Source organism: Glarea lozoyensis, assembly GCF_000409485.1.
Source record: "Glarea lozoyensis ATCC 20868 chromosome Unknown GLAREA10, whole genome shotgun sequence".
In the NCBI taxonomy this organism is placed as follows: Eukaryota; Fungi; Ascomycota; class Leotiomycetes; order Helotiales; family Helotiaceae; genus Glarea; species Glarea lozoyensis.
The window spans coordinates 271,972-295,815 of record NW_007360984.1 but is presented as its reverse complement, the minus strand read 5'-3'; the positions used below and the strand labels follow the sequence as shown (position 1 = coordinate 295,815).

At 47.7% G+C, this 23,844-nt stretch overlaps 10 protein-coding genes across 10 annotated transcripts; 6 read left to right on the top strand and 4 right to left on the bottom strand.

Moving 5' to 3' along the window:
• Nucleotides 1-83: 83 nt before the first annotated feature.
• Nucleotides 84-1,841, top strand: GLAREA_05100 (Metalloproteases (zincins), catalytic; the record flags this gene model as incomplete). The annotated part of the gene is made up of 2 exons (XM_008078389.1): nucleotides 84-287; nucleotides 375-1,841. The coding sequence occupies 2 exons, from the start codon at nucleotides 84-86 to the stop codon at nucleotides 1,839-1,841; spliced, it is 1,671 nt and encodes a 556-aa protein (XP_008076580.1).
• A 533-nt stretch (nucleotides 1,842-2,374) lies between these two features.
• On the bottom strand, nucleotides 2,375-4,699 carry GLAREA_05099 (putativeTRAPP complex protein TRS85; the record flags this gene model as incomplete). The annotated part of the gene is made up of 1 exon (XM_008078388.1): nucleotides 2,375-4,699. One exon carries the CDS (start codon nucleotides 4,697-4,699, stop codon nucleotides 2,375-2,377), a length of 2,325 nt encoding a protein of 774 aa, XP_008076579.1.
• Nucleotides 4,700-5,213: 514 nt separating this feature from the next.
• GLAREA_05098 (Poly A polymerase C-terminal region-like protein) lies at nucleotides 5,214-7,028 on the top strand (the record flags this gene model as incomplete). The annotated part of the gene is made up of 3 exons (XM_008078387.1): nucleotides 5,214-6,138; nucleotides 6,187-6,720; nucleotides 6,769-7,028. 3 exons carry the CDS (start codon nucleotides 5,214-5,216, stop codon nucleotides 7,026-7,028), a joined length of 1,719 nt encoding a protein of 572 aa, XP_008076578.1.
• Nucleotides 7,029-7,357: 329 nt separating this feature from the next.
• On the top strand, nucleotides 7,358-9,241 carry GLAREA_05097 (uncharacterized protein; the record flags this gene model as incomplete). Its single annotated transcript, XM_008078386.1, has 5 exons — nucleotides 7,358-7,445; nucleotides 7,492-7,565; nucleotides 7,612-7,777; nucleotides 7,822-8,240; nucleotides 8,333-9,241. 5 exons carry the CDS (start codon nucleotides 7,358-7,360, stop codon nucleotides 9,239-9,241), a joined length of 1,656 nt encoding a protein of 551 aa, XP_008076577.1.
• Nucleotides 9,242-9,538: 297 nt separating this feature from the next.
• GLAREA_05096 (Chaperone J-domain-containing protein) lies at nucleotides 9,539-10,577 on the bottom strand (the record flags this gene model as incomplete). The annotated part of the gene is made up of 4 exons (XM_008078385.1): nucleotides 9,539-10,202; nucleotides 10,255-10,373; nucleotides 10,426-10,445; nucleotides 10,514-10,577. The coding sequence occupies 4 exons, from the start codon at nucleotides 10,575-10,577 to the stop codon at nucleotides 9,539-9,541; spliced, it is 867 nt and encodes a 288-aa protein (XP_008076576.1).
• Nucleotides 10,578-10,935: 358 nt separating this feature from the next.
• On the top strand, nucleotides 10,936-14,095 carry GLAREA_05095 (uncharacterized protein; the record flags this gene model as incomplete). Its single annotated transcript, XM_008078384.1, has 3 exons — nucleotides 10,936-11,974; nucleotides 12,025-12,125; nucleotides 12,173-14,095. 3 exons carry the CDS (start codon nucleotides 10,936-10,938, stop codon nucleotides 14,093-14,095), a joined length of 3,063 nt encoding a protein of 1,020 aa, XP_008076575.1.
• Nucleotides 14,096-14,627: 532 nt separating this feature from the next.
• GLAREA_05094 (uncharacterized protein) lies at nucleotides 14,628-16,163 on the top strand (the record flags this gene model as incomplete). The annotated part of the gene is made up of 1 exon (XM_008078383.1): nucleotides 14,628-16,163. The coding sequence occupies one exon, from the start codon at nucleotides 14,628-14,630 to the stop codon at nucleotides 16,161-16,163; it is 1,536 nt and encodes a 511-aa protein (XP_008076574.1).
• Nucleotides 16,164-16,287: 124 nt separating this feature from the next.
• On the bottom strand, nucleotides 16,288-18,123 carry GLAREA_05093 (uncharacterized protein; the record flags this gene model as incomplete). Its single annotated transcript, XM_008078382.1, has 3 exons — nucleotides 16,288-17,439; nucleotides 17,503-17,732; nucleotides 17,781-18,123. 3 exons carry the CDS (start codon nucleotides 18,121-18,123, stop codon nucleotides 16,288-16,290), a joined length of 1,725 nt encoding a protein of 574 aa, XP_008076573.1.
• Nucleotides 18,124-19,456: 1,333 nt separating this feature from the next.
• On the bottom strand, nucleotides 19,457-20,671 carry GLAREA_05092 (alpha/beta-Hydrolase; the record flags this gene model as incomplete). The annotated part of the gene is made up of 3 exons (XM_008078381.1): nucleotides 19,457-19,596; nucleotides 19,651-20,479; nucleotides 20,618-20,671. 3 exons carry the CDS (start codon nucleotides 20,669-20,671, stop codon nucleotides 19,457-19,459), a joined length of 1,023 nt encoding a protein of 340 aa, XP_008076572.1.
• Nucleotides 20,672-22,667: 1,996 nt separating this feature from the next.
• Nucleotides 22,668-23,507, top strand: GLAREA_05091 (Class I glutamine amidotransferase-like protein; the record flags this gene model as incomplete). Its single annotated transcript, XM_008078380.1, has 2 exons — nucleotides 22,668-22,767; nucleotides 22,813-23,507. 2 exons carry the CDS (start codon nucleotides 22,668-22,670, stop codon nucleotides 23,505-23,507), a joined length of 795 nt encoding a protein of 264 aa, XP_008076571.1.
• Nucleotides 23,508-23,844: the final 337 nt, after the last annotated feature.

The window sequence follows — 23,844 nt, the reverse complement described above, 5'->3', positions numbered from 1 at the left end:
CGAAAAATATTATTTTAGTGCGTATCTGATCCATATTTCAACATTATTATGTACAAGCTGTCAAATCTTGTCGTATAGGCAGCATGCAAGTCCCAGCATTACTCTTAGTATCGACTTGGTTCAGCTTCACATTTGTTTTCTCTGCTTTCTCATTTCTCCATCTGAGAAGCTTACTGCCGAACTACAAACGTGCCGAACACATCGACTTCTTCCCGTTCCCAGCCAATAAATCTTCACTCTCTGGCAAATTCACCCAAGTATCACAGAGGTCGAACCCAAGAAGTGATGTAATAGCAAAGAGGAGCGAGGTCCCGCGGAAGTTCATCGAGGACAGTTGCGGTTCTGGCGAGAAGTTCCGAATCATAAAAGCATAGGACGAAGCAAAACTGCTTGCGAACGCACAAACGAACCTAATCGACGGTTACGAATACAACATCGCGCATACTCAGTGGCTGGGCAAAGATTGGAACACTGCAGGAAGTGAGGACCCCTACTTTTATGACTACCGCGGATTTATTAGCGACAATTTCGCCCGTCTTGATCGGCTAATCCACGGCATCTCTGAGGCAAAGGAGTCTATCTACTGGTACTGCAACGACGTAGGGCATCAGTGTACGGATACCACATATGCGTATTCATGGGATGGTCCTGAAAATCGCCATCACACCGTTTTCTGTCCGGCTTTCCATAAACGTCCAACACTCGCGGATCAAATCACTAAACATGCAAATGATGTAGACGAGCAGAAAGTTATAGAGAACTTTCAGTTAAGCCGTGGCCAGATTATGTTTCATGAGATATGGCACTATGGGTTTGTATCGTATCCTCGTGCCGGCGACTACGCATATCTGGCGGAGGAGGTGTGGGCTTTGTCTCATGTTGATAAGGGTACGCTGTGGGCGTATATAAATGCTGATTCGTACGCTCTAGATGCTGTTGCTATCTATGTACATCAGCATTACAATAGTAGTATGCCACCGGTACCTTTTGACGTGCTTCGTGGTATCGACAGCGCTGCCACTGCTGGTATGACTCCGCCACAGAAAGAAAACGCAGAAGCAAAGACCTTAGCAGATAAATCACCACCTGGCTGGGTGACACCGAATCCTTCCATCTGGTTGGAACTCGACAGCGAGAATCCAGCAGCGCCTCCTAAGCTAGACAGGAATGTCTGTCATGGAATCAGCGGCGAGTATTGGGCAAAGGACCGTGACGTCGTAATCCAGAACTCGCGAGAATTTTGTAAACAGACGGAATCGACAAAAGAGTATAATAACAATACCGTCGATTACCTAGAACTGACCGCGAAGAAGCTCGGCGACCCCTCAAAAACCCCCAAAGACGATCCAGGATGTGCAGCGCGCTTTCAGCTGACTGTCATTGATGGTTGTGATGGCGGAGACGTGGTCAACAACCCTCAAAACCACAAATACGGGGGAACATTCACGGCAGGCGATAAATGGGAGTACAGTATGACGCCAAAGGTGAGGCAGCTTACTGCTGTTGACTGTACCATTCATTTTGACGGGAAGGGAGATCGTTTCGAGATCCGCGGTAGGAATTTTCCTTCTGGCAAGCTGGGCCTGAACGGCGAGGGGCTTCGGAAACAGATGGGAAGTTGTAAGGGTTTGTTTGGATGGAAGTTTGATTGGACGCCTGATGATTGCTGCTGGGAATGGTACGCGAGAGGATGGATGATTGTCCAAGTAAAGCAGTGTCCTAGCCACGCAGTTAGAACCGCTGGTGCGCCTTCAGATGCAAATTGCCGACGCTACGGTATTGGCGGTAAGGCAAAACTGATTAAAGGCAATGATAGTGCAAGTGTCGACGACGTGGCCTAGTCGCGTTAGAACAAGGCCATGTAAGAAGGAGCGTTTCTGAGTTTTACGTCTCTAGTAGAGGAGATGATTGGTAGCTGAAACACGATGTTTAGACAATTGACATGATATAACATGATGCAATTTATCCGATATTTCGGTTGAGTTGGCGTATTCCAGGTTCAAGCGTGATTCAATCTCTGTTCGAGACGAAACGAAGGCGTAAGCTGCTGCAATGAAGTTGGGAAAGAGGTAACGTGGAAAAGAGATACTCTCTGTGAAAAGAACTTAAGCGTTGGGGTACTATCCACATGTTATCTTCGCCCCCTTACCTCCAACCATCAATTGTTAAGACAGAGGAAGGAAACAACCGACAAAGATGTCAGAGCAAAGCACATTGCACAGTCACAGAAACAGATGTTCCATCAAAAAGCCCATCTCTCTATTAAACACTCAACGCCATCCCAATGCCCCACCCCATTTAAACGCTCAGCAGATGGTATACACAAAGATTCGCCCGAAAAACACCCAATATCTCACACCCATCAAAACCCAGCTCACTCGAATTTAAGCGCCGGTGACACAACCTCTTCAAAAACCGTCTCCCCATTCAAGGGTGCAGAGCCCAGACTAGAAATAGCCGGCGGGCCTGATGCACCCATCAGACTGCGTCGATGCGGCCGCGATTCGAACGCCTCGCTCTCCTCCGTTATCGAGGTATCAATCAGGTCCTCCATATTTCCACTCCCTTCGATCGCGGATTCAGGATACAGCGCAAGTTGGACCTCTTTTTGGAGACCGTGAAGAAAATTGTTGGCTAGGATGAACTGATCCAGACTATTACTATTCGGCAAGGACGAGTATTTTGCCGTTACATCCTCGAGACTCCGTTTCGATTGTTGGACTTTGCCGAGTGTGAGCCACGCATCCGCGGCGAGGATGCTCCATAATGCGGATTTGCGGATTCTGCTACCCCAAAGACCTGCTCCGGCACCTTTCTTGGAGGCGTAGCAGACAGCTATACGTTCTTTTAATAAGGCGTCGCCTATAACGCCCACGACTTTGAACTCGAGGAGTTTCATGCCCCACTTTGCGGCGTCTTCAGTGAAGGAACCTTGACGGAGTCGTAACAGTTCTATACCAACAGCAAGACAGCGTAATGCACCGTATGACGCGCCGCAGCGCGTGATATAAGAGTATGAAGCCGTCTCAAGCATTGTGTCGATGGTCTCTGCTCGGACCTTGGAGCTCATATGCTGAGGCAACATAAGAGCGCTGATAGCAGCCATTTCATTTGCAGCTGCGTGATACTTCCACGCCTTGTCGTTATTATAATCTGATCGAACCAAGTCATACGTAGACTGAGCCAACTTCCAATCTCGAAGCATAAAGGCGTAGTCTGCGAGCTTACGCATAATCGCCTCGGGAACATCTGGCCGGTAAAAGCCCTGGATGGGGTCGTAATTAGTGCTTGAACTTGGTGAACCACTACCAGAAGAGTTTCTTGAGCTACTTCCAAACCCTGTCCATTTCTTCGATAAACTCATGAATCGTCCTCCTATACCCCTTCGTCTGGACGCTACTTGGTCATTCCACATTGAAACATTTCTTTCCATCGAAGGTACCACAGATTGCGAAACCATTTCTCGTATAAAGGTTTTAATTGCAGTAACATCGGACTCGTAAATGTAAGGGTAAGATTCTTCAATGTCTTCCTCTAATTCTCGCGCCTGGATGTCGGCCAGCTCTTCCGAAGCGGCAACCCATTCACATCGCGGTAGTTGGAGACAGTCATCATCTGTTGATACGCAATTACTACTTCTTAGCCGAAGGAGATGGCAGTGAAGACCGAAATGCTTCTTCATTTGATCGAACAATGTCATTGACTTTGTGATGTCGTCGCCTTCCTCATCGTGGACTAGAACATAGTAACGCAAATACTCGCCATTGACCCAAGGAGGAAGCCTTTTAGAACCAACTGTCGAATCTTGATAGAGGTTTCTCAACGCGTCAATTGGATTAGGATTCCTGGAGCTAATGGCAATGATACATGCGACTGGATGAGCGAAGGTTTCATGTGGAGCTAGAGGGATTCCAGAGAGTAATCGTCTTAGATAGAGTGTGTGGAACGGCGACGGCGTGTTATGATCTCGGACATGGGCGTCTTTGTAGTTGAGATAGTCTTCTTCTTTGGAAGTGGGATAATCTTCTGCAAAAGACAAATGCCGATCTACAAGGGTTTCAATCTGAGCAATGTTTCCCCCTGTCCTCAATCGTTGCGCTGCGGTTTTGGAATCTGGCTTCTCTCCATTCTGAGCTATCCCTCTCCCTTCCTGGCTCTTCCTATCTGCCACGTCAGGAGGCTCTAACCCATCGCCTAATTGTACAAATCGTACTGCGAAATCATCATAGGTTTTACCAGCTCCTACACTATCTCGGACCGTGACGTTCCCATGAACACGCTCCCCGAATGGTCTCAGCAATTCCCATAATCCTCCCTCTATGCCTTTGTCCTTTATCATCTGGTGCGTATCGTCTGAGGTATGAACCGCAATATGTGGAATGAATGCTCTCATCAGAAGATTTCGAGGATCCCCCGGCAGATCCGTTGGCGCAAGCTGTTGCGCCCCTCCAGGCGATGCTCCAAATACAGACTCAGACATCAACCTCCGGCTACCTCCACTAGGCGACCCAGCCCTCGAACCCGTCGGCGTAGTTGTCGATGCGAACAAGGAAGATACGGATGCATTAGATGCTCGGTAGGGTAGGGTAGATATGGAAGATATCATGGATTGGGCGTCGGTGGATACTCTCGTCTTTGGCATCCTCAAGGTTGAGGATGCCACTGGTTCCGGGGACGACACATTATCGGGAGAGTTCATGAAGAGCAACAAGAGACTCTTCTATGCGCCGGACACTTGGGGTTCGATCGATGTGCAGCCCTACTCTGTATATGCGGTATCCCATAGGTTTTGATTTTGGGCAGAGAGTCAGGAAGCCGAATCGGGATGTGGTCACTCTTCAGATTGCATCCAAGCAAACTCCTCAAATTGTGAGTTCGGTTACTCAGAAGTTTGCTGACATGAGATCAAGAGTTGTAGACAGGTGTAACTATATTCCTGCTCTTCCTGGGCTTGGTAGGAGGCGTTAGGATTTGTTGGCGCACAGCGAATAATGGCAAGGAACAACGTCAATTCAGAATACATGTCGTAGCTCGGGTCGGAATCGGAGCCGGGCCGATCTCACGCATCTACACGTGACATTGCTCATCCAATTCCTCTCTCAAAGATCAAACAGCGACGTCCAATTGTGTTTATAAATCAAGGAAGACTTAGCAGTCGTTGGAAGTTCAGCCATAGTCACTTGCTATCCGTTTTAAGGTAATCGCATGCTCACATGCTTAATCTATGGCCAGTTCTCCTCGGAACCCTTTCCACTAGACAAATTTTGCGGGTCACCGTTGGAGTCACAGCGACAGCCTCGAACAAATATTCCACATGGTCCTCCATGAAACGGAAATCAGCTCAAGCTGAGCCTTCGATCCCTTCAACTCCGAAGAGAAGAAAAATACAAATGGCAACACGAAAAATATCACTGACGGCTCAAGAGCAAAGACTTCGTGATCTTCTTCTTGATGTAGCACGATTCATCGATGAAGCTAAACAGCTCCAGGAGAAGATCGAGCTTAGATGGGCTGGCGGATGGGTTCGCGACAAGTTGCTGGGCATTCCTAGCGATGATATTGATACAGCCATTAACTCGATGACTGGGCTAGCATTTTGCGAGGAGATGAAAAAATATGTTGACAACCCAAAAAACATAGAGAAGCACTCACTTGAGAAACACGATTTGGGAAATCTTCACACCATACAAGCGAACCCTGAAAAATCTAAACATTTGGAGACAACCACAATTAGGATTCTAGGCTTTGATGTCGATTTTGTCAATTTGCGGAAGGAGACTTATACGCAAGATAGCCGGAATCCTCAGATGGAATTTGGCACTGCTGTGGAGGACGCGGTGCGAAGAGATGCCACGATTAATGCGTTGTTTTATAATCTTCATTCTGACCAAGTTGAAGACTTCTGCGGCGGTTTAGCGGATCTGGAAGCAAAAACCATCAAAACACCACTGGAGCCTCTTACCACTTTCACCGATGACCCTTTGCGGGTGCTGAGGCTCATTCGATTTGCAAGTCGCCTGCAATTCAAGATTGATCCTGTGACCGAAGCCTCAATGAGCAATCCTGCTGTCAATGATGCATTGAAAATCAAAATCAGTCGGGAAAGAGTAGGGGTAGAACTGGAAAAGATGCTTAAAGGTCAGCCATATCTAAATTGCTTCCAGGAATCTATCTAATCTCTTCCAGGCAAGCATCCTCGAGAGGCTCTTCATCTCATTGATCGACTTGGCCTTTACTCAGTCATCTTTACAGACCCTACCAAGGACGCAGCCTCTTCACCAGCCGTTGAGAATTGGAAACTGGTATATGACTGTCTAGAAACATTACAGGGTAACAAAACCCCAGGGTCTATCTATGACACGCTAGTTCGCTCTGAAGATGCACAATTCGTCGCTTGGATTCTGGCCGCTGTCACACCATGGTCCAGCGTACCTTTGCCAGAAGCCAAACCAGGAGCCAAGCTCCTTTTACCCTATGCTACCTTGGTAGGCAGAGAAGGTATCAAGGTCAACAACAAAATCTCCGATATCATTACAGCAGCATTTCGAAACCTTGATGAGATCACTGCCTTGAGAAATGCGATCCAGAAAAAAGAGCCTTACGTCAGTGAACGAGATACCCTGGGCATGATGATTCGAAGATGGGACTGGCAGGGAAAGAACTGGAGACTGGAAGTCTTGCTTGCCATATTCGTTGAAGTACTGAATAAGGCTCAAGCTGGTAAGCTGTAGCATATCTTTAGACTTTTCTTGCTCTGACATATCACAGACTACACTGAAATCTTCGCAAGTTGGCAGACGTTTATTGATCATCTAGAAGGAATGGGTTTGATGAATGCACCATCAATACCGCCAAAGGTGAATGGGGTACAGTTGATGAAGGCTCTGGAAATTAAGAAAGCTGGTGCCTGGATGAAACCCGCATTGGATGTATGTATGGAGTGGCAACTGAGAAACCCTGATTTGGAGGATACGGATGGCGCTATTGAGGAGGTCAAGAAGAGAAAAGAAGAGTTAAAAATACCCTGATTGCATAGCAAATTCAAGCGCAAGTTAAGGACGCCTTATTTATTGTCAAAAGTAGCTAGTCACCAAATTCCAGAAAGATAATCAGTACTTTGTAGCTTCACAATTTGGCCAAACCAAAAACCGGAGGGCGTTCAGTAACTTGTTAAAAATCAAGCGCTATTATTTTTAATAGAGTCACCTGATATACTATCATCTAGTTGCACATTTATAATGTTGTTGGGGTTTTCAAGATTATTTAAAGTAAACTCTTCGGTCACGCTGAATTTTGCCGAACCTCTCTTCGATTTTAATCCGCCAAGCACGTCACAACCATTCAACGACACAACAACATGTTCAACCCAGCGCGCAAAGCCATTAAAACAATAACGAGCCATAAAAATAATAACGATAGTGATCGCACAACTCTTCCGCCACAAAGTGAGTTGCGCGCGTCCACGTCGTGCGTATTCTAATTATCTTGCAGCCCTGCCTAAACAATTCTCACTAGCTCAGTTACGCGATGAAGTGACGAGCAGTGACAGAAATAAGAACAAAACTGTACGTCTCTCGTGAAGGAAATGAGTATTGTTTAACGGCATAACAGGATGAATTTCAGAATCTTCTCATACTGAATAGCTGCCTAACGAATCGAGAGCGGCTTGACCGGGACAGCAGTGATGACAATGAGGCTGCCATAGATTTACTCGTTTGGACTTCTCGGGCTATTCTCCCTGATGGAAGCATAATTCCTCAAGATGATGCTCCTGAAGGTATATATCTTTATTGTATTGAATATAGACTAACGCCATCTCAGAGATCAGCAAAGAAGCCCGCGAGAAGGCTCTAACCCTCATCCGCCAAAAAGCCAACCACGGCCTCAAAATTCTTCAGCAACTGATTACAAAGATCTACCCATCTGCCCCAAAATCACTTCCAGAATCAGTTCTACTCTCCTTAATAGCATACACAAACCCCTCACCCCACACTCCTTGGACGTCCCCATCCTGCTCAGAAATCGCAACCACCATCCTCTCAAAATATACCCATCAAACCCACACCCAGGAATTCTTCTCAGTCTACCTCCTTCAAAAGGTCATCCGGCCTTTCTTCTCGACCTCCGCACCCGAAACCGTAACCTCCACCGGTAGAAAAGCAATCCCCTCATCCGCGCCCCAAAAAAAGACCGGAACAGAAGAATTCGAACGCAGTCGAAAACCATGGAAATACGACGCCGTATACTCCATCTCCATCATCTGCTGGATCATAACATCCATCCCAGTACCCATCCCCCTTCCCTCAAAAAGATATCACACTAACAACCCCAGACAACCCTCATCTCCCAAACATGGTACCAATTCACACCACCCCTCCTAACCCTCCTCGACGACCCCTCAACCCCAATCCGCATCCAAGGCGCCGAACTACTCTCCCTCTTCCTCCCCCACATCTCCTCCACCCTCCTCCAGCAATCCGGTCTCGGCTCACTATTCGAAGACGCACTCATGCCTACCCTCATGTACCTACCGAATCTCACGCCGCTCGAAGAATCACTGCAACTCTTACCAGCGGCTTATGAAGCCCTCCTCGTTCTATGCGACGCCCGCTTCCCTCAACACTCTAACAATGAAAGCAAGGGGAAGAGCACAGCGCTAACAGCGCCAAACGAGAAAGAACGATCGAAATTCAGAGAAATTGAAACTTCACGCCTCAAATTCCTAGACCGCATCGCCCGAAAAGGCATCTTCGCAGGTTTCGCCCACTCGCGCGAACACCCTGAAATAGTACAACTCCTAATGAACTACCTCACGATCTTAATCGACAAAATGGGATTAAACACCGTTAAACACCTTAAAGACATCATCCCCCTCCTTGCCTCCCCGCTGACTGATCCGTTTGCTACTGCTCGTCCGGGGCTGCTGTTGGCTGCGCTGGGCTGTTTGCAGGGTGTGATTTTGAATGCGTGGGTGAGGATTGTGGGGGAGGGGGCGTATAGGATTGAGGTGCTTAGGGTGTTGGTGGTGGGGTGGAGGAATTTGGTGATGGCAGGGGGTAAGGGGGTTGGTGAGGAAAAGGGGGATGGGAAAGAGGGAAAAGGGGGGTTAGGAGATGTGAGGAGGGAGATGAAGGTTGCGGCACGGATGATGGTTAGTGCTGGGGCGAGAGGGGATGTTGAGATGTTAGTTCGGGGAGTGGAAGGGGAGGGGTTGGATGAGTTGTTTGGGATTGGGGTGTGAAGCATTTCATACACCGTACGAATGTTTTGGTGTCTCAGTATGAATGATTGATCAATCATGTAGTTGCCGAGAAGATCTTGGACTATATTCAAAAACTATCCATATACTGTCTATTAAGCAACAGCCGCTGCTGTCTGCATTTTTATCTATGAAACCGAGGGTATCCATCTCGCACACCATTGATTCCTTCCCACCGATCAAAACCCCAAAATACAAAATATATACGCCAAAACTCCTCTATACCATGCCGCTAAAAGATTTTAATCCCCAGATAATCGATCCGTATCTTTTGAAACTTCAGGCTCTTTGGCCCATACTCGTACTCCACGCCTCATCGGCGCCTTCATCTTTTCCAGCGACCCCGACTATAAACTCCAGAACCTTACTAACTCTGTCGTTGAGAATCCCAGCTTGGCCCATAGTCTCCGTAGTCGCAATACCTCGAGCTTGTAACCCCGCCACTTTCGCACGCCATGCTTTCTCTTCTCGCTGTTTGAGGGCGCGGTCTACACGCATCGGAACCGCCAATGTAACTCGTACCAGATGAACCGAAAGTCTTGCTCTCCCAACTATATCCAAATATCGCAATCCCATAAGCCGTTTCTGCACGCGATGTATGCGACCCAATTCGATGTATATCAATAGCGCATATGTCCGTGTCGTCAGAACGAGCTCGCGAATCCGAATAAAGGAGCGCTCGACGTTGATTACGACTTCTTCGCTCACGAGATTCGGGTATTGCGCGTGAAGTGATTCTAGCCATCGTCGGACTATGACGAAATCCCCGGTCATGAATTCTTGGAGGATTGCTTCGACTGCGCTGCGGAAGGTGTGTTCGCCGCCTAGGAAAGTGGTTTTGTCCGGGAGGGAGGATGAGGTGGGTTTTGAAGCTCTGTCATATGTTCGTCGGGCGCTTGGAGATCGTAGGATATCGAATGCGAAACCGAGTCGCTGGAACGCGCTGAATTGGACGTTAGCAATTGCTAAATGGAAGCAAGATTCTGGGTTCGTACCTGGTAGACTCGGGGTGAAATGGAGGTTTATCAGGATGGCATATTTTGGAGCGTTCGAGGTAGCATCGTCGCAATTCGGCTGCAGATGCGCCTCGAGGGGCACCAAGAATCTTGTACAACTATCAATTACATATCAGTATGCGTAGTCTAGTTTTGAACGGCAAAACCTACATCTTCTTCGTGTAAAACGTCTGCCAAACGTTGCTTACATCAGTATAATTCTTTTCCAATCACATGCCAGGGGCAATTTGCGACTCACCTTGAATTATGTCATCTTTCTCTTGGACAAACGCCTTCTGCGCCTGTTGGGTATCGCCAGACATGATGAAGACATTAGAAGTCAAATGGATGGGACATTGAATGGAACATGACTAGAGATAAAGTGAGAGAGAAGATGTGCGAGCCGGCGCGGTTGGTGAAAGTGGAGGGGGTCAGTCAATGGTTGCGAGGGTCGGAAACCTTTCACATGCTTGAAGCAACAAGGGACCCGACGGCAGTGAGGATTAAGCACGTGAAATTTTAAAGGGTTCATGCTGCTCGGACAGGGGTGGGCTTATCTGACGACATGCGACAGGCTTGGAGAAGCTTCAAAAAATAAACACCAAGAACCGAGTTCACGACCTCGAGGACTCCCAAAAGGCGGCAACAGCTATGATATAGCAGTAGCATATCTACGCCAATATGGCCGATCAAGAAGATGGTGCACCGCGACATGGTGCTTCTCCTCCACGATCAGGAGGAGACATGTCCAGCGATCGTGGGCATGTTGATGCAGCCAGCGTAGCTTCCACGTCTACTGCTGGCGATGCTTCAAGAACCACTTCAGCAATGACATCCCCGTTAGGAATGGACTTCAAGAAACCCGATGCGGACGAACAAGGAATCCCCAAATTCCCAGCGTTACACCACAATCCCGATTCCAAAGGAGATGAGGCGGATGATGAAGAGTGTACCGCCAAACCTTTCCAACGAACAAGAAGTCCCGAGTCGGAACTACGAAGGAATAAGGGCGCCGTGTACGAAAAGGTGGGCGATCAAGGGGTTTGCAAAATGCATAAATTTTCTCTCTACGAAACTGCGACTCGATATTATATCGTTGGTGCCGATGTGATGGACAAACGGTTCAGGATATTGAAGATCGATAGAACGGCGGACGCTGGTAGTCTGAGCATCGCGGAAGACGAGATTGTGTATACCAAGAAAGAAATGAGTCAACTATTGAACGCGATCGACGATGGCAATAAGAGTACTGGTGGAATGAAGCTTCGTTGCAGCACATGGGGTTTGCTCGGTTTTATTAGATTTACTGGAGTTTACTACATGTTGCTCATTACGAAGAGGGGCCAAGTGGCTATGATTGGAGGTCATTTCATCTATTCCATTGACGGAACGGAGATGGTACCATTGACTACTGGGCATAGCTCGCGGTTCAAGCCTGATTTGAAAAACACCGAAGAAGCAAGATTCCTTGGAATTCTCAATAATCTGGACTTGACCCGATCATTCTACTTTAGCTACTCTTACGATATTACTAGGACTTTGCAGCAAAATATCATAACTGAAAGACAGGCTGTGGCCGATGGAGCATCATATCCGCATCCTCAAAATTGTAATTCCATGTTTGTGTGGAATAGCTATCTGTTACAGCCAGCCGACGCAGCGTTGAAAAATACCTACGACTGGTGTCTTCCCATCATTCATGGCTATATGGATCAATCTGGTCGGTTGCATCCCGCTGATTTGAAATATTGCTAAGCTAACTTGATTCAGCTCTTCCTATATATGGCCGTACAGTCTACATCACTGTCATTGCTAGACGTTCAAGATACTTTGCTGGTGCTCGTTTTCTAAAACGTGGTGCTAATGACTTGGTAGGCTTCCAAAATATTTCTTCCAAGGCATTCGCTGACCTAGTTAGGGCTATGTTGCGAATGATGTCGAAACCGAGCAGATCGTTTCCGAAGTTTTGACCACCTCTTTTCATGCTCCTGGTGCAAAACTATTCTCCAATCCAAACTTCACCTCATATGTGCAGCACCGAGGAAGTATTCCTCTGTACTGGACACAAGACAATACCGGAGTAACGCCAAAACCACCAATTGAGCTTAATCTTGTCGACCCCTTTTATGGTGCTGCTGCGCTGCACTTTGATGATTTATTCAAACGATACGGCGCCCCTGTTTATGTTCTAAATCTGGTGAAGTCCCGCGAGCGAACGCCTAGAGAATCGAAATTGCTGAAAGAGTTTACAACCGCGATCGATTATCTCAATCAGTTTCTCCCGGATGATAAGAAAATAATTCATAAAGCTTGGGATATGAGCAGAGCTTCGAAAAGTCGTGACCAGGACGTGATTGGAACTCTCGAGAATATTGCCGAGGAAGTCGTTACTACTACCGGCTTCTTTCATAATGGAGATGGCATCACGACTATGCCAAAGGTCCAGAATGGGGTTGCTAGAACAAATTGCATAGACTGTTTAGATCGTACAAACGCAGCACAATTCGTTATTGGCAAGCGAGCGTTGGGTCACCAGCTACACGCACTTGGCATAATCGGAGATACTTCGATTGATTATGATACAGATGCTGTTAACCTCTTCACGCACATGTATCATGATCATGGTGATACCATAGCTGTCCAGTACGGAGGGTCACAACTTGTGAATACAATGGAGACCTATAGAAAGATCAATCAATGGACGAGTCATTCACGAGACATGGTTGAGAGTTTCAAGCGATATTACAATAACTCTTTCCTTGATGGCCAGCGACAAGAGGCTTATAACCTGTTTCTTGGTAATTATATCTTTGCTCAGGGTCAGCCTATGTTGTGGGACTTGGCCACAGATTATTATCTTCATCACGCCAACCCTCGTGGGTGGTCCGGAAGAAACCGGCGAAGCTACATCAATTGGTACACGCCAGAATATTTGGAGAAAAGAGTGCTTCCGAAGTACGTTGGACCGTCTGGCCTCGCAAGCGGAAAGCCATTAGGCTTCTTCGACGATTACTGGCTGGAGTACTACAAGCCACTTGCTGTATCTTCGCTATTAAAGGTGTTTTCCTACATGGGACGCATGAACTCTACCCTTCGTTATATTCCCGTCAAATCGCCGCAAGATGGCCGTTACGATTTATCTCCTTTCAAAGTTCGCACCGAACATGACCAAGAAGTGCCTCAAAAGAAAAGCCGTCCAAAAGGTGTTGTGATTATCGATCCAGCGGACCCAGAGACCGAACATCACCCCCAGGATGACGATGCCGCATCAATTATGTCCACCACTACTACAGCTACCAAGAGAATCTCTATTCAACGCTGGCTTCAACCTATCCATGAACGCACCAATCCCAGTGGGCATGGGATTATGAAAGAGGGCTCATCCGGCCGAGATCCTGAAAATGAGAAGAAGAAATTAACTCCTCTCGACAAAAGCAAAGCTGCGCAATGGACCTTTACACAAGTCGTTCATGAATCGCTAAATCCATCTGTGGATCAAGAAGACACAGACGACTACGCACGTTACATCTCTCATCCCCAAAATCTCCCGCTCGTTATATCCACAGAAGTCCCTGATTCCTTCGATGACGAATACACGAATTATGTCAACGGAACATGGAAGGACATCGGTATCGTGGGTGTCTCTGGTGACGGCGGCGAAGCGGGCGAGGAGGGCGTAGTTGGTGTTAAAGAGGGGGATCTCGAGGAGTATAGGGATTTCTTCGTCGTTGGAAATAATCCGTTGACGGTTGGCGAGGAGGATTTGGGCAAGAAGAGGTATAAGGCTTATAGGAAGTGGTTGATGGGGAAGAGTCTGTTTAAACAGCAGCCTGTGGATTAGAATAGCTGGACATAGGCATAAGGTTGGACTGTGTTAGGAGTTTTGGGATATGGGCATCGGAAAATGATTGGGATGCGAAGATACCATTAATGAAACTGTTACGGATCAGTTACTGTGCTTTAACCTCTGCTATTATCTACAGGAAATTTAATAAGCCTCTTTTCATGATACGCGAGCAAAAACGAACTGGCAGACGAGATAGCAATCAGTTGGACATTCTCATGAGCCTCGATAATCAAGCTTTTAATTATTGTGAGTTCTGAAATACTAAGCCAATGTCGAGTTTACTAGAGAGAATCTAGATACGAGATATTCAGCTATCTCTAGTGCTGTTATTGTCTCACGAAGAGGAGTCCAACGAGATTGAAAGAAGCTAAGCGAGTGATAGTGGGGCGCGGGATGGACCCCAAGGACGTGGGGCAGGAGATGACGATGAGACGAAATAATATTAACACGAGAACATGTCCCAGCAATACCTAACCAGTCCAACCTCCAGAATACCCGTATTGCGAACTGTAAATCTTCTCTTAGAATGTCACTTGCGCAGCTCGAGCACCTTCTTCCTCTGCCGAAGCCAGATTTACAGCAGGTTCTGGATTATGCAGCAACATTGAGCAAACAACAAGCTATCGAGCATTTCAAAGATCTTCTGGGTGTTTCACCTCAGGCCATTGAATTTATATCCTCATTCAACTCGCGGCGGAAAGATCCTACAGCTCCTGCGATATCACAGCCATCTTCCTCAGCTCCGTCCCCTTCGAACGATAATGGAGTTCCGAGAACCAGTCGCAAACAACCTAAAAAGAAAGCGCCTTTACATACGCCCGCAGCGAGGAAGATAGAAGATACTTATGCTGCGCAAGGCCATGCATACAAGAAGAAGGATGAAGATGATTATATCACGAAACGACCAGCCCCAGCGAACGCCGCACCGAAGAACGCATTTACTCTCAACACCAAACCAGACCTCATCGCAGCTCCAACGCCGAAACCTCCTCCGTCTGCCGCAGGAACCTTGATATCAGATTTCAAATCAAGCTCGAACAATTCGTCTCGAAATGCCTCAAGGACAGGCTCGCCAGCACCCACGCAGAAGAAGACAAAAGTAAATATAACAGGCGGAACCTCGATGCATGGCGCATCTACCGTGGTCAGCGAACTCGATGCAGTGATACGGAGTCTGGAAGTCAGCACGAATAGTTCGCTTCTACCATCCGTCGAGAAGCGCAGATGTAATTGCATAGGCGCACGACATCCTCTGCTCACAGCAGCGCCAAATTGTTTGAATTGTGGAAAGGTTATATGTGTAAAAGAAGGACTCGGACCTTGCACCTTCTGCGGAAACCCTCTTCTAAGTGCCGTTGAGGTACAAGGTATGATCAAAGAACTACGTGAGGAACGAGGCAAAGAGAAAATGGCACAAGATGCAGCGGGACACAAACGAGCCGAGATATCGAAGAAACCAGCGCCGTTTAGCCAGCCTAGACCAGTGGATTTGAGTCCGGCGGAACAGAAAGCGAAGGAGCATAGAGACAGGTTACTAGGCTTTCAAGCACAGAACGCGAAGCGAACGACGGTAAGAGACGAAGCGGCGGACTTCGAGACGCCTATGACGGCGGGGGCGAATATCTGGGCTAGTCCGGCGGAACGTGCGAGACAGTTGAAGAAACAGCAGAAGGTGCTGGCGGAACAGGAGTGGAATGCACGACCGGAGTACGATAAGCGGAGACAGGTTGTCAGTATTGATGTAGCCAAGGGGAAGGTGATGAGGAAGATGGCGGCGGTGGAACGGCCGCAGCAGGTGGAGAGCGAGAGTGAGGAGGAGGTTGAGGAGCCAGTATTGCAACCGGTTAGTGGGAATGGGGGTGGAGGGAAGTTTAGTCGGAATCCGTTGTTGGGAGGCATGATTAAGCCGGTTTGGAGTGCGAAGGGGAAGGAGGTTGAGGGGGAGGAGGTGACGAGGAAAAAGATGTGGAGGAGGGTGCAGGATGATCTTGATGATAATGAAGCTGTTATTTTAGATGGCGGGGCTTATGGAGGGACTGGTAGGGAGGGGAATGGGTATTGACGTGATGCTTTTGTGTCGTTGATATCCTCCTACCCCTAACTCCTGGCTATAACTATATCTAAAATATTTTTAAACGAAATCATAGACCCGGGTATCAAACGCCCCCATCCCCTTTTTCCATCCCTTAAACCAACAAAACAACCCTATCCCTCCTCACCCCCTCACCCCCTTCCCCCGTCTTCGAAACTCTATACCGTCCAACCCTCCTCCACCCATCCTTTTCCCCCGTTCTCTGCACCACCAACCCACTAACACCCGTAACCACCAAGCCCATCACCGGCTGCCCGTTCCAAGAGCTATCAAACCGTACCGTGCCCTTCCCCATCATCACACTCGTTCCTTCAATCATAATCTGTCCTTCACACGCCCAACTCACGGAATTGGATTTTTTGGTCTTGGGAGAGAGGAGCGTTAGAGGCGCGAGATGGGTTTGTAGTGATATAGTACCCGAGGGGGTGAGGGAATGGAGTGTGCAGTAATTTTTGCTGGAGGGGGGTTCGAAATGGATTTCTCCGGGGGTGGAGGGCCAGCTCCAACTTGGGATCGAAGTTGAGGTTGAAGCGGGAGATGTACTGTCGACCGTATTCCACAGCAATGAACCAGGCAATTGAGATCTCCAATGGCCGAAGTGGTAGCTATCATCCACCTCCACCCTCTCCGCCAGGCCGTTGAGTAGAGGAAGTCGTTCTTGGGCGTCTGGGTGGGCTGTGAAGTCGCTTATCATCTGTGTCCAGTTTGAGTGGAGTGTTTCTGGGTTAGAATGGTGGGATGGTGGTGGTTGAGGATGGGCGAGGGATTCTTGGTAGCTGGCGCTGGGACAGAAAAATGTTGTTTGTGATTTGCCAAAGGAGAGGATTCGCGGGGAGAGATAGTGTTCTGGTGTCATCGCATCTTCGTCCCCCTCACCAGGGATCTCAGAACGTATATATACTCGACCTTTCGACCCATTAATCCCGTAAAACAGCAGTGGTGCATCCTCTCCTAGTGTTCGGGAGCCTAAGAATCCGTCATCCTCGCCAACGGAAATCGTAAGGCACGAGTTTGCGTAAACATCGCCTAGTTTTCGCATCTCGGCTGCCCGGTCGCTGGGAGAGTCTTGGATTATGCAGAGGCTGGGGATGTAGATGTAGCGGTGGCCGAGGCGGCGGGTGGTGGTTATGGCGTCTTGGAGGGTGAGGGGGAGGGTGGAGAGGGAGATGGACTTTTGAGATTGGGAGAGTTTTGAGGCTGTGAGAACGTGGGTTGGGGTTGTCTTGGTAGGTGTGAGAAGGAGGGTCTGGGGGATGTTAGTATACGTAGCTTGGAATTTTGATCAGGATTAGGGTAGGGAAGTACTTACGAGATATCGACCTTTGAAGCCCTTTTCTGGAACGAATAGATGAACTTTTTGTGACCCATCTGGAGATCCAACGTCGATTACTCGCGTCGGTAGAAGGGTTTCAGCTTTTTGACATCGTGGATGGTTCTCTTCACACTCTTGAGTCCAGTCTTCGTAGAGTTGAAAATCTTCTTCTGAGCCTGGTTCTTCGGAGATTGGTCTTCCAGGTATATACTGTGCAATGGAGGAGTCTATTATGTTAGTACTATTCTTCAGGTATTGACTTAGCGGAGACTTACCTCCATGTGTATACAACCCACCCAGACGAAAGTGCGTCGTCTGCAATGCTTTCCGAAACGAGTATTGAACCTCAATATTCGACACTCCCTGATTGTATCTACAAATGATCTTGGTAAGATCCTCTGGGTCTACACCTCCCTTCACAAAAACTGGAATCCGCGTAGCGTAATCTGAACGACAACTCCTGAGCAACAAACTACAAAAGCTACAGTTTGATCCAGCTGGGGTCTTGAGTTCCGCAAGGCTACCATATTGTTTGATGATCACTGGTTTCTCGTCTCTCCGATACTCGCTTCGATAATGTAGTTCCACAGTCTGACATTTGTTGCACAGTCCAGGCATCTTTTCTCCAAATTACGTGACGTATTTCGAGAAGAGGACTACTGATGTAATGAGAAGGCAGAAGTCTAGAAACTACTTCCCTGACACAAACCATACTAAACCATCGCAACTAGCTGAGCATATATGTCCCACCAGGCCACCCGGAACCAAGCGACTCAACGGCACGGCTCGCAAGCTTCCCACCAGGCTGATGCAAGATCAGCTCCAGCCGCCCAGCTAATGTATACAGAAGCATCGGTCGCCGATATCTTGCGTGGGCGCTGGTTCTGGAATGTGAGGACTGACTGAGGGGTATCTGATGAGGGGGAGTGGACGTCTGCGTGGGCTCAGGGGTGTTCGCTTCGTACCCCTGAGGCTATGGACCGGGCCCGTGTCTGACCATGCCTGAAGCATGATTCCCACGTGGCTACCTCGAGGGAATCTCAACATAATTTGTACCTCGTATCGAAATTCGCGACTGATACACGACAGTATTTTCAAGATGGTCTTGAGATATATTCGTGTTACTGACTATCTTGCTCTTCCCCCACGACTGTCATCCCCTCCCCATATCGCCTAATGCAAGAAGATACGCACCTCACGCCTCTTCCACACCTCCAAAGCAGCACGAAAAACTTGGAAAATAGTCAACCTAAGCCCATCAACCCCACACTCACCACGAAATACATCTCGAGCTACGCCTCTCACGCACGGCATACCTCAAAGACGTTGGGTAGATATCGACCACTTCGGGCCTAGTACGGACCGAAGGAACACCTTTACATGCAGCGGATGAAGTACTAGGTTCTATTGGCTTCCGTTCCATACGCGCCTGCGATTCTCGATGTAAGGCATGGCAGGCGATCGGTGTGGTCCATCAAAAGCCTCGTGTTTTTGTCTTACTATACGCTTTGCGAGCCTTACATACGGGAGGACCCGTGAATTTCGGACCTATGTCCTGTTCCCCCGTTTGTGGATCGAAATCTACTGATAATGTGTAAGGCATTTATTGTTCATTTGTTAATGCTGTTGAGTGGATTTATGCTTTATTGGTGCAGCCTTGCCGTAGGGAAGGTGTGTAACAGGGCAGAACTTTGATATTCCGTGAAAGATAGGATATTGGACTTGTATTTGATGCATGAGCCTCACTAAGCTGATAAAATAATCGTTGACCTTGCTTATATCCAGACACGAATGTGTAAATCTCACATAAACCCCCACCTTGCCTCCTCTTGAGGGATTACATGGTAGTATCAACTTCTCTCTTCTCAAACATTCTTTGGCGATCAAGCTTACAGATAATTTTATGATAGTGACAAAGCAAAATACTGCTTAGGTACCTGGGAAGACCTCTTCACAGCAATGCAGCCACCTTGGAAGCTCCTGTTACCGGAGCTGCAGGCCGAAAAACTCTCTTTAGCCAGTTCGCTCTCATCGCCAAATTCCCTTTCGTAACCTCCGCCTCGAGAGCCATACCATCTGAACCATGTGCAGCTAAACGGATCATCAGCAGTTTTCCAAAATTTCTGGTGTGGGAAATCAACATACCACCTGCATAAACATGCAACTCAGTCCGCACCCCACAGGCGAGAAGTCTCGACGCGTACGCAATATCCTCATCTCTAAACGCATCACCGGTACCAACCTCAATATAAGTCTCAGGGAGCCCACTCAAGTCAGTCCCTCTCGCCGGTGCCGCATAATTCAATCCGTCAATCTGCTCTCTCTGCTCCTTAGGCCCAAGATACAGCTCCCAAGCCGCGATATTCATCTTCCCAGACCACAAACTCGAATCCATATACTGTTTCGTACTCATCGTCTCCACCCTATCATCCAACATCGGATAAACCAGCAACTGCGCATGTAGTTTCGGCTCCGATTTTCGGTCCCGTGCCATTAACGCTATGCCAGCAGCCAGACCGCCGCCAGCGGAATGGCCAGCTATCATGATACGCTCTGGATCAATACCGAGCTTTTGAGTGTTTTTTAAGAACCATTCGTATGCTGTCCAGCAGTCGTTGAGTAGTGTTGGATGCTGATGTTCTGGTGCGAGTCTGTATTCAGGCGTGACGAGCACTGCGTCGAGTTGTTTGATCCAGGGGAATACGCCGTCTAACATCAGAAATCTATTTCCTAAGATCATGCCACCGCCATGGATGTAGAAGATTCCAGGACGAAGACCTGATTTATTCTTCTTCTGTTGCACAATTGTCATCTCAACGACGTGGCCGTCAGCGCCTTTAGTCGTTTCCTCTCTGTGCACGATTTCTGGATCTTGGAATACATTTTCGGCGGTCATCATCGAGGCGCCGAACTCTCTGCGCTCTTTTATGTTTTCTCTGCTTGGAAGATCTGTTGGTGACATGCTAACAAAAGCCTATTGATTTCAGTATTGCTTTACTTAATTGTCTTGAACTCAAACCCCATAAAATCGGTATGTGTTTTTTCATCGGCTCGATTACTGAATTGGATCCAGCCAGAGGAATTGGAATGAGGTAGGTTCGGAGTTTCTTACATTAATCGGCCCAGCTATCTGCTCATCCCATGGAATCGGCTTATAAGAAGTCATTTTGACTTTGTCTTTCTTAGTTCTGTCGTTTCCTAAATTAATGTCAGAATTCTTTCACAATTTCGTCTCGTCACTCTCTTATAAACATCCTTCGACTCCCCACGTACGACTCGCACAGATGATAATCTCGCATGACACGGAGATGCCACTCTCCAGATGATCACAACACCGTACACAACTCAATCTCCGTAACCTCCTCTGCTTCTTTAAAATTACAACTTCCATCTTCGTCACCGGGCCCTCAAACAGACCTCGCCAAATCCATAAGCGTTACCGAATCATAAGCCATTCATGGAGGATCGGACATAAGAACAACTTCCACTCACCAACTTCAATTCTATACCCTCAAAACAAACTTATTCAAAAGCTCAACCTTCGCAACATTCCACGTTTATACAATATATCTCAATATCAACCAAAAACCAACAACACCCTGCTGTTAGTACTTATATATATATATATCAGCGCCAAGAAGTCGCTCCGAAACCTGGATGATCCGAAATCCGTTCACAATATAATTATGTTCTAAAAGTTCAGGTTGATTGTTTATGAGATACGTAGGAGTTGTCGGAACGGAAAGGGGGGGATGTTAGGGTGTTGGTAGTGTTGTTCTGGACCGACAGAGACCGAGGTAGTTTGGGTCGTATTTGTATGGGAAGCGAATGGACGTTGTTAGTATGATTTTAGGGGGGGCTGGTCGATTGTATTGGGTGATTGGCTGTGAATGGGTTAATTGTTGGAGGGGAGTTTATTGGGGTTTAGTGGTCTTTTTGTCGTATCTTTTTTTGATTGGAAAGATGGATGAAAGGTGGTACGGGGTTCGTCCCGGGTGTTACAGTTGATCAATATTACACAGCCGTGGATGTATTTGAGTCGTAATACCCTTGATTTTTGTCCATAATAATTGCGTAGCTAGTCATACAGCGTAAACTAAATTCTGTTGAAACCATTCTGAATACCACTCTTTGAAGGATCACGTGTTGCATGTACGATTACGACAGCTTGACCTTTGCTTCACTTCTTGATAGTCCTTTTACACAAAGTGTACTATATATTACTCTTCGAGATTCAAAGTCTTATAGTCACGCTACATCAGGATCTATTCGAAGCCGGTGGCTCGACGAAGGTTGTGCATGTGTAGAGTGAAAGTACTTGAAATCGGGAGAGGAAGTTAGCAGACTTACTATCTGCTAAACTAAGAGTTAAAGAGTCTAATTTCCAGCGGTAGCATTAAATGAAAAATGAGGTAATATTTGAATTACGAATTTTAAGAATCATAATAAGTAAATTCCCGTATCGTATACTTTCCCCCCCTCCTTCCAGCAACTCAAAATCCCAACATCCTCCTCACAAAATCTCAACCACAACCACCAAAAACGGATTTACCATCCTACATCCTATCTACATCCGTTCCTAGTAATACAAACTCCCTCAACTCCCTCAAACCATCTCAAACCCCATCAACCCACCCCCAGATCCCATCATGCCACCACTATAAATACCCCAGCTTCCCACCCCATTAACCAGCTTCTTCATGCCCTTTCACACCTCGTGGTCTCTATTTCACGTGAATCCATGCAGGTCTGATCGATATTCATTTGAGCCGGACCCTGGTGCGAGTTTACCCATATTAGCCAGCAGATGGAGCGATACCTGGGGTTGGTAAAGGTGAAGCGAGGGGATGGGATTGGTGGGTTCGTGGGAGAGTCGTTGGTGGTTTTTGGAGATGGGCGAGAGCTTGGGAATATTGAGATGGACAGGGTGATTCAGGACGGAGGGTATAGAGCGAGTTTTGGGGTGGTAAGGGGATCTGTGGAGGAATAGATTAACAAGTGAGATGTTGTTGGAGGTAGTGGAGAAGAGACTTCGGAGCTTGTTTATAGGTTTGTGATTCACTGTCTCTGTGGAAGTGAGTATAAGGACTTTTGAAGTCCTTCACTTCTGGAGAAAAGCAAAACTCAAAATCACCACAACCCTTCAACTTAACACCGCAACCATGGTTTCCCTCAAACTCCTCTCACTCTTTCTCCCAAGCCTAGCAACAGCAACAACCCTCCTCTCAGACCCAGCACTCATAGCAAAACGAAACACAACCCGTACGTCCCCTCACCTTTCAGCTTCTCACCACTAACATCCCCAAGTCCCAACCAAATTCGGCATCCTCCTCTACCCAGGCTACACAGCTCTCGACGTCTTCGGCCCCCTCGAATCAATCAACATCTACGGACAAGCCCACACCATAGACCTCTACTTAATCGCCGCAACCCTCGACCCAATCTCAACAAACAACGTCTTCACCACTGCCTCAAACAGCACGAGTTATTTCTCCGTCCTCCCAACACATACGTTTGCCACCGCACCACAACTAGACGTCCTCCTAATCCCCGGCGGCATCGGCGAAGTGCTCGTTGATGAACCACTCCAACCAGCCGTCGACTACGTGGCTAGCATCTTCCCCAGCCTGCAATACTTCCTAACCGTGTGCAGCGGCTCAGGTCTCGCCGCTCGCGCAGGCGTCTTAGACGGGAAATACGCAACAACAAACAAGCAAGTCTGGGACCTGACTGTCGCAAAGGGGAAGAAGACGAAGTGGGTAGGCAAGGCGCGGTGGGTTATCGATGGGAAGATATGGACGAGCTCCGGGGTGCAGGCGGGGATGGATCTGATGTATGCGTTTGTGGGCGAGGTGTGGGGGAAGGAGTTTGCGGTGAGTTCGGCGCAGGGGATGGAGTATCTGCCGAATGTGGATGCGAGGCGGGATCCGTTTGCGGAGGTACATGGGGTGAGTAGTGTTTATGATGATTTGGTTATGGAGGATGGGAGGATCAAGGAGTGAGGTGCGGGAGAGAGGGACTAGAGGTTGGAGATGTTAGTTTTGGTGGATAGAGGAGATGAAAGGAATGGACTTGACCGATTTTGAGTTTCTCGAAGAGAAAAGCTCAATAGAATATAGACAGAGTGCTCTTGGTAGACTGGACCTAAGTTGGTAGAGCAATATATCCCATTTGACAACAAATGCTTACGATCATCGTACTTCTAACCTCCAAGCCATGCTATTATAGTTTTGCAAGTGCAAATCTCAAATATGTCAAGCGCCGCACAAACCGTGCCGGGCCAATGTTGATTACACCCTCAACGTGTACCTGCTACTCCCTAGCAAAATATGCTTTGCT